At 49.5% G+C, this 7,944-nt stretch overlaps 1 protein-coding gene across 2 annotated transcripts; it reads right to left on the bottom strand.

The window, feature by feature from the left end:
• Positions 1 to 101: 101 nt before the first annotated feature.
• Positions 102 to 7,202, bottom strand: P2RX4 (purinergic receptor P2X 4). 2 transcript variants are annotated; one of them, XM_061466274.1, is made up of 13 exons: positions 7,085 to 7,202; positions 6,519 to 6,667; positions 5,879 to 6,026; positions 4,836 to 4,907; positions 4,670 to 4,742; positions 4,106 to 4,202; positions 3,935 to 4,015; positions 3,687 to 3,828; positions 3,223 to 3,359; positions 1,793 to 1,886; positions 1,642 to 1,707; positions 1,457 to 1,552; positions 102 to 784 (listed from the first exon to the last, which is right to left on the bottom strand). In XM_061466274.1, the coding sequence occupies exons 2-13, from the start codon at positions 6,647 to 6,649 to the stop codon at positions 752 to 754; spliced, it is 1,170 nt and encodes a 389-aa protein (XP_061322258.1). In that variant the 5' UTR covers positions 6,650 to 6,667; positions 7,085 to 7,202; the 3' UTR covers positions 102 to 751. The 2 variants fall into 2 exon arrangements, with proteins under 2 accessions (XP_061322258.1, XP_061322257.1); XM_061466273.1 differs by lacking the exon at positions 7,085 to 7,202 and having other exon boundaries at positions 6,519 to 6,765.
• Positions 7,203 to 7,944: the final 742 nt, after the last annotated feature.

Raw genomic sequence — 7,944 nt, 5'->3', positions numbered from 1 at the left:
CTGTGTAAAATGAAGACGGTTCTCACTGCCCCTAACCTTCACATGTTCTCCCTGAGGAAAAATAAACAAGTAAAACCCAGCTTGCAGGACCTTAGGAGGGCTGAGAGATGGTAATATTTTATTAAAAAGAAAGTAAATTTTAAAGTAGTACCATAAAAACGAGACAAAACAGAAAAAAAAAAAAAACAGAATAATCTGTAACCAGTGAGCCATTTACCACAGCACAATGGCACCAGCCACTGGTTTGTCTCAGTCTGTGGCCACTGGAGCTTGGAGACATGATTAAAGGGTAGGTACAGGCTCAGCTAAGCATGACAATCCTTCAGGGCAAGGAAAAGTGAGTTGACAACAGCAAAGAGCTGCTCATCCAAGGTTAGGGAAGACCTGGCAGGGGCCATGTTCACTGCAAGGAAGAATCTGTGCCTGTCACCCTGTGCTCTCTGCTACCAGAAAGGAGGCCTGTCAAAATGAGAATGTCAGAGCAGTCCCCGTCCTAGGCTTAGCCAGTGCTGAAGCCTGGCATAAAAGCGCAATTCTCCCTCTTGCTTAGTGCAATTAACCTGGAAGGACAGCAGCCAAGGAGCAGACCCAGTTCTTCTCTCTGGGTGTTAGCTCCAGCCAGCCGAAGTAGTGAAGAGTAGTGAAGAAAAAGTCCCTTTCTCAGGTTTGTTCCCCCAGGGAAGAGCAGGTGGGTTTCACGGCAGGGTCAGAGTCACGTTCACAGCAGCAGTCTGTGCTGTAGCACAGGAGGTCAGGAGTTTGTTCCATATGTCTCACCGACTCCCTGCAAGGATCAGAGATCACAGGTTTCTACTAGAAATAGCTTCTTCCTTTCCCTTCCTTTCACATAAACCCCTCTGCACTACTCTGACTTTACTTTCCAGTGCCACAAGGCCTTTTGGTTTAGAAATCCACCTTCTGTAGCAACACTTCCAGCAAACACAGCAGCAGGGCCAAGCTCTGTGCTTGGTAGCAGTCAAACAACCCCACTATATCACTAAGTCCTATTGGCCAAAGAGATCATTTGGGTCCTGGAGGGAGCTGTAGCTGTGGCTGTCAGCATACTCCTCCCAGAAAATACCAACCCATTGAACGAGTTTGTTCACAGCAGCAGGAACCCTCAAAGCCAAAAAGGAAGGATTTGATAGGGACAGAGCTGTTGTCTACGGCTCTCAGAAGGCAACTGCCAAGGACTGCAACCCAAAAAAGAGGTGCAGTGGGAACATGACAAGTTCTTGAACATACATTTCCCTCTCCAAGAGTGGTTACCCAGGAAACATGACAATATTTGTTTCTAATGCTCTTCTCCGCAGCAGCTTTGAGGTAAAAATTAGCTTCTGTAACAAAGACAAAGTTTCCTCAGAGAAGTGGCTCAAAATCTCTGATGCAGACTCTACATCCTGTTTCAATCTCTTCAGACTGGGAAGGAAGCAACTTTGCCTTCACTGACACTCACCAGTTCATAATCCTCCACGTATTTGTATTTCTTCTCTCGATAGTAGTATTTCTTCTTCATGCAGTACAGAACAACAACGTCACACAACACCGTTGCCTGGTGGACAGTGGAAAAGTTTAAAACAACGATCCTCGCAAGTGAAGCACTAACCCACAGCTGAGTCCAAGAGCAGATAGGTCACTTACCACGCCAAACAGTGCTAAGCCAGAGCCAATGTTAATCATGGTAGGAATGACATCAAATTTTCCTGCCTAGAAGACAGTTACAAGGGTCAATGTGCTTCTCAGCATCTCTGAAAGCCCTCCCCACAAGACCTCCAGGAATTAAGTCACCCACCTTTCCAAACACTATGATATCAAAGCGGATGCCGTAAGCTTTGACAAGTGTCCGTGATTCAGTGCCATTACTATCCCTGAAGTATTTTGCAAACCTAGAGAAAAGATAGGTCAGAGCTTAGCTGGAAAATCTTGAGGCTGCTTATGTTGATCAGCTTGCTGATCATGCAACACTTAGGTGTGCTCCCCATTCCAAGAGGATGGGCTGAACATGATGCTTGTCTCTAGAAGTACCAAAATGATGAAGACGTAATGCAGGCAAGCACACAGAAGAGAAAAGCTCCAAACAGGCGAATTTGAGATAGCGGTTAGCACAAGCCAAATCAGGAAACTTGCAAGGCACAGGAAGGGGAGAAAGCAGAAGGACAGACAGGAAGAAACTCAGCCACACATGAGGATCAGCCCTCTCAGAGAGAGGCAAGCAGGAAGCTGCATGAGTGCAGGTAGCCACGAGAGGGCAGGGCCGGGAGCAGGCAGCACCACTCAACCTGGCACACAAAAGCTGCTCCTTGTCCCATACAATGTCACTCGCAGGCAAGTGATAGGGAAGGGGGATGAGAATAAGTGAGATCAGACTTACTCCACCGCACGGATGACTAAGCCAGGAGGAAGCAGAGAAGAGGGTGGAAGAAAAGAGGAACGATTGGTAAGGGGCTGCACTATGGTCTGGAGTTAGCAAGAACGCTTCAGAGCCCATCCCGGCCAGGCTGTGATTTCCTCCAGCCAGTCTCACCCAATACCCCAGTACTTGCAGGCCTGGCACCTCCCAAACACACGTGTTTGTATGACAGCAGCTTCTCAGTGAAACCATTCAGGTTCCATCAAAGAGATCCCCTGTGCTGAGAGTTTGTGGTTCTAAAAGCAAGAATAACCCTGAGCCACATTTCCTCACAAATGGATCTCAGCAAGAGGCCAATCCCTGTTATTACAGCTCTGAGTCTGGATACAACCAGCTACCCAGCTCTGCATTGGTGTTTTACTGGAGGTGCTGGATCTATCCATACTGGCCACAGTGTGTTTATGGTGGATGCTCCTGGTGCAGAGCCACTTTCTAGAGATTGGTTTTTCCCCTGTCCACAGTAAAGGAGATGCTTAGTCTCCAATCTCCACGCCCCAGTGCTCTCAAACCTCCCCCTGTCAGCACACCCTGAAGCAGTTTTCACATTGCCATGCCCCAGAAGGCTGGCCCAAATGGCCATGCAAATGATGATGTAAAGAGACTGATGCAATCAGTGGAGCTTCACTGACCTTTCCCCTCCGCTGCTGTTTGCACACAGTGAAGATCAGACCTGCCCTGTGTTAACAGCAGCAGAGAAACTCTCCACATTTTACAGCAAGGAGAACCTGCAGCTGTAGGAGCGCAGGCACTTCCTAACACCAGTGGCAGACTGAGCCTCGGGGACACCAGGTGACCCTCCACAGCCACATTACCTGAAGTTGTAGCCAGGTGAGACAGTGTGAGCAGAGTCCTTGTTGTCCAGGCGGCGGAAGGAGTACTTTGGCACACAGTGGGATGCAGCTCTGTCAAGGTTGCAGTCCCAGTTGATCTGCAGCGCCATGACTCCACCCTGTCAAGGGGAGGAGAAGGTGAGCAAGTGCCCAGTCAGCCCAGCACTAGGCTCTCTGCTGACCCAGGACCCTGATTTACTGACCCATGTCCCAGTCCCAGTCAAACAGTCCTGCTACTATAGAAGGGCCTTGCAGATCACCCCACCCAAACAAGCCAAAGCCAAGTATTTGTCAAGCAGAACTCGCTCTAGTCCATCTGGCCAGAGTAACTCACCCCTCTGCAGCTATTCTGTGTCCTGTGGCTGATGCCACGAGGCAGAGGGGGACAACCACCTACCACTCCTCTTCTACACAACTGAGGCCCAATAGAAGGATCTGCGAAATACCTCCACAGCCATTTCCTGGAAGTTCTGCCCTGCAGCTTCAACTATTTTCCCTAAACGAAAGATAGGGCAGAAGGGATCTGTCCGAGAGTCATAGATGCAATTCTTGAGGTAGGTGGAGTTGATATTGGGGAGGATGTTTCGCCTAGAAGGGGAACAGAGAGAGAGATCTGTTGCATTTTCTTCCACTCCTCCAGCTCCTCTTTACTGTCCAAGAGCCCAGACAGTGGAAGGGCCCCCACACTATTTACTTGCTGAAGTTGAACTTGGGATACAAAATGTTGTTCTTCACCAGAATGGTGAAATTCTCAGCTCCTTGCAAAAATGCTGGCCTACAAAACAATAGGAAAAGTAAGTAAATGTGCATACTGCTAGCCTCTTCTCAGGAGGGTCGATGCAGAGTAGGAGAACAGAGCACTCACTTGGGTATGTGATAATCATTCTCCACAGGGCACCACGCAAAGACTTCACAGGTCTTAACACTGCTGTTGTATGGTACACACTCCCCAGTCTGGATGCCTAGAAAGTCATGTTAATGGAGATGCCACCAAGGAAAAATACAGAGGCAGCAGATGCCCTGTGATATCTCCTCACTCCATAAGGTAAAAGCTATCTGCTCAGAGGTGAAGTGCCAGTACCAAGACCGCCACTGCAATTTATAGTGAAATTTCAGAGAAAGAAGCATCAGATCCTTTTTCTGAGTCAAATCCTCATCTACATGAAACACTGCTTCACGGGCTCAAGGTCTTGCAAACGCTCTCGCCCTGTTTGCTAACTCACCAAAACACACATCTATCCAGCATCCACCCACCACAGACTAAGCCCATCTGCTCGCCCCCCAGAAGAAAAACTTAAGCTTCCCATTCAGTTTTCTTAGATGTGAGAGAATGAGAACAAGGAGACTGAAGTCAAATTCTGTTTCCTTCACAGCACAGCACACAGGTATCACAACACACTGAAAGGAGCCCTTGCAGCAGGCTTCTTACCACTGCTGTGAGTGCTGGCATACCCTGGAACACAGTTGTTCTTCACCTCGCACTCTGTTTTATCATCTGGAAGCTGGAAAGAAGCAATAATTACACTAAACTCTATGAACTCTCTCCCCCACACTCCCACCCTGACAAGGCAGATATAAGCAGATCCTGTACCTACCTCTGGGCAGCGGCCTTGGCGCTGGTTCAGTGTCAGTATCACATTGGTCATGACAAACACCGTGTTCTCCTCCTGAGCATGCAAAACAAGGAGGAAGTTTCAGAGTGAGTCTGCAAAGAGTATCCAAGGTACTGTGCCAAATGATAGAGCGCAGGTGGCCCCACAGAGGGAACCTGCTTTGGGCAGTGCTGGTGTAGCACTGAAGGAGCAGATTCCCGCATGTACTGCCTAATGCCACTGCCTTTATGTGGAGGGAGGACTGTGGGACTAGCAACCCTTTCTGTCCCCCCACTTGGCCCAAATTTCCTCATTCACATATGAAAACAGGGATCACACAGCTCCTCACGGAGTCACGAGGCAGAAGCAGAAATCAACCTCCAGCTGCAAGCCTGAGCACAACTCCCACTCTTTGCAATTATCTATTAGAAATTTGACCAGTCCTTGTTGGTTTCTCCAGGGAGCACAGCTTCCATGATCTTCAAATCTGCACAGTTCAGGATCTGTTGTTTGCTGCTTCTCCACCGACACGCAAATAGGATCACTTGGCCAAAATCTGGCTAAATCTGCCACTTTTACCTCACTACACTTCATGCAGAGTGACCCACAACCAGCAGCCCTGAACATACTGCCCACACAGCCCAGATTCACACAGAGTCAATCAGTAACTACAGCAATACCTCCTGTTCAGTTCCGGATCAAGTGACTTGCAGGCTATTCTTGGGGTTTCTGCCAACAAGTTAACTTTGAGTTGTTTGCTTTAGACAGCAGTAAGAAAGAGCACACGTGGTTACTGCTGAAACTCTGTTCCTCAAGCCTGAAAGATTCTCCCTCCTATACAAACACACAGACACTCTTTCCTTGAAACAAGCCTCCCCAGGGCTAGGAGTGCAGGTGCTCAACATGATCTGCAGCAAAGCAAAGCTGCTTCATTCTCTCATATCAAGGCCACGCTGGAGCCAAAGCTGCTTCAGACCTTGCTGGACTTTGGCAGAGCAATAGCTGGTTGTTAGAACCCCCCCTCTGCATGTGAAAGTGACGGATACCTGAGGAGGGATGACATAGTCAGCCACATCCCAGACCGTGGCTCCCAAGGCGGATGTGTTTGTCAGCGTTACTCCTTTCACCTTTGTGGTTACAGAACTGACCACAGAGTCTGTTTCCTGGTAGCCCTTCTCCCATACAAAGACCCACCTGTCAAAGAAGGATTGCAAGAAAGAAACCATCACGTAAATGCCATAAATCAGCACCGGCAGTGGGAATGTCTCCTTTTTTCGTGTGTCACCTGAAGGGGTCACAAGACAAGCAATCTCCCTTATGTTCCTTTTCTCAGGGTGGTTTGGCAGGGTATAATCACTGCTTTTATGCACATCCTGCCGGGTGAATGTCGACCACCCTCTGGGATGGTCTCCACTCCAGAGGGGTCCTCCCCTGCCTAACAGCTTCCCTGAGCAGCCCTCTTATCCCATTTAAGCCCTGCCACCCCCAGCTTGTCACCTCTTGGTGTCGGCACCCATGGCAATCTCCAGCCTCCCTTCAGCCCTAAGACCTGACACAAAAGAGGGGGTCCCAGCAGCCGGTAGCTGCAGCTGGCTCCCTCCCCTTAGCATCGCAACCGGGGGCTCTCAGCGCGGAGCCGCCCCGGGCCCCCTCCCCGGGGCCGGGGGTCAGGCCGGTCCCGCTCACCCGATCACGTAGGCGAGGATGGCGAGCTGCACCGCGCGGTTGATGAGCCCCACTTTGCGGCTCCGGATCAGCACGATGCGGGGGGTGTCGTACTCGAAGAGGAAGCTCTGGAAAGCCGCGCACGACACCATGGCGGCGGCTGCGGAGGCCTGGGAAGGGCGGGAGCGAGAACGGGAACCCCCCTTAACACGCCGGGCAGCGGCTGCCGCGGCCCCGCGGAATCACAGCGCCCCGAGCAGCCCGGAGAGCGGCCCCGCAGCGTGCCCCGGGCTCTGGGCGGGCGGGGCGAGAAGGAGGCAGCGGCTGCCCCGGCTGCTTTCGGCAGGGAAGAGCGGTTCCCCACCGCCCTGACCCCTCCGGGGATAACCCCCGGGGTACCCGAGGCCTCCCGCTGCTGTGCACAGACACCGGGGTTATGGTGGGTCACCCGGAGGAGGATGCTCTCACCCCAGTTGCTAAATAAAGGAGAATTCCCACCCCCCCCCACCCCCCCATGCTACTCGCTGTTAGCAAGTTTATGGGGAGTTTTTCACCTCTATACTGGTCAAACAGGAGTTAGGCATTACCTGTAAGTCTGCTGCTGTCAGCCCTCCTCTGGGCTACGAAATCTCACAAAGAAGCTGTACATATAACCTCAGGCCATCCTAACACTTCAGACAGCTCAGAGCAAGGACATAACAACTGCCTGTAAGAGGTAGCAGAAGCATGGCTGAAACAGTCATTCTCCCATCCACAATGAGCAAATCCTTTACATTTATAATCTCACAGAATTAATCTTTGCTGCAAAAGCAGAGATCTGCACCACCTAATTCATGCACCTTCCATGATGGTGAGCTGCCCAATGTGATGCTTATTTTAGAAACATCACCATAACCCTTATAATAGCAGGTAAACCATTAGAAAGAGGTGAAGGGAACTGACAAACTGGCAGTGGGAAATCCAGGGAGTATGAAATCATTAAAAGGACTTTAGGTCAGCTACAAGTTAGCAAAACCCTCTATTTATTACAAAAACAGTCAAATCTGACAGAATTAAAAAGAAAAGGGGAGAGGATAAGGAAGAATATATGCATATAAATGTAAAAGGAGATTAAAATCAGTCTTAAGTGAATATTCAGCGTAATTCTTTCCAAAAGGAGAGTGAGCTCATGTGTCAGAACCGGAACGCATTAATGCCAATTATAATATTTTCCCACTCTAGATATATAAGATGCTGCAATATGAATGCTAATACAATTAATGCATATTACCAGTGAAGATATAAATGCTGTTAGCATAATCTCCCAGCAATGTATTTTAAAATATGTGGGAAACGGAATGGCAAACTGCTGGGTTAGCTCAAAGAACAAAGCTTAGATGAAAGGAGGGCAGAATATATACATTAGCATCCTTCTCACCTTGTTCCGACAAAAATAGAACATGTCCAA

The sequence above is a fragment of the Pezoporus flaviventris genome, unplaced genomic scaffold, assembly GCF_033815535.1.
Source record: "Pezoporus flaviventris isolate CSIRO_AGI_PZ_B2104156 unplaced genomic scaffold, CSIRO_AGI_Pfla_v1 ptg000041l, whole genome shotgun sequence".
NCBI classification, from domain to species: Eukaryota; Metazoa; Chordata; class Aves; order Psittaciformes; family Psittacidae; genus Pezoporus; species Pezoporus flaviventris.
The sequence above is the reverse complement of the archived record's forward strand: the minus strand, read 5'-3'. Positions and strand labels throughout refer to the sequence as shown.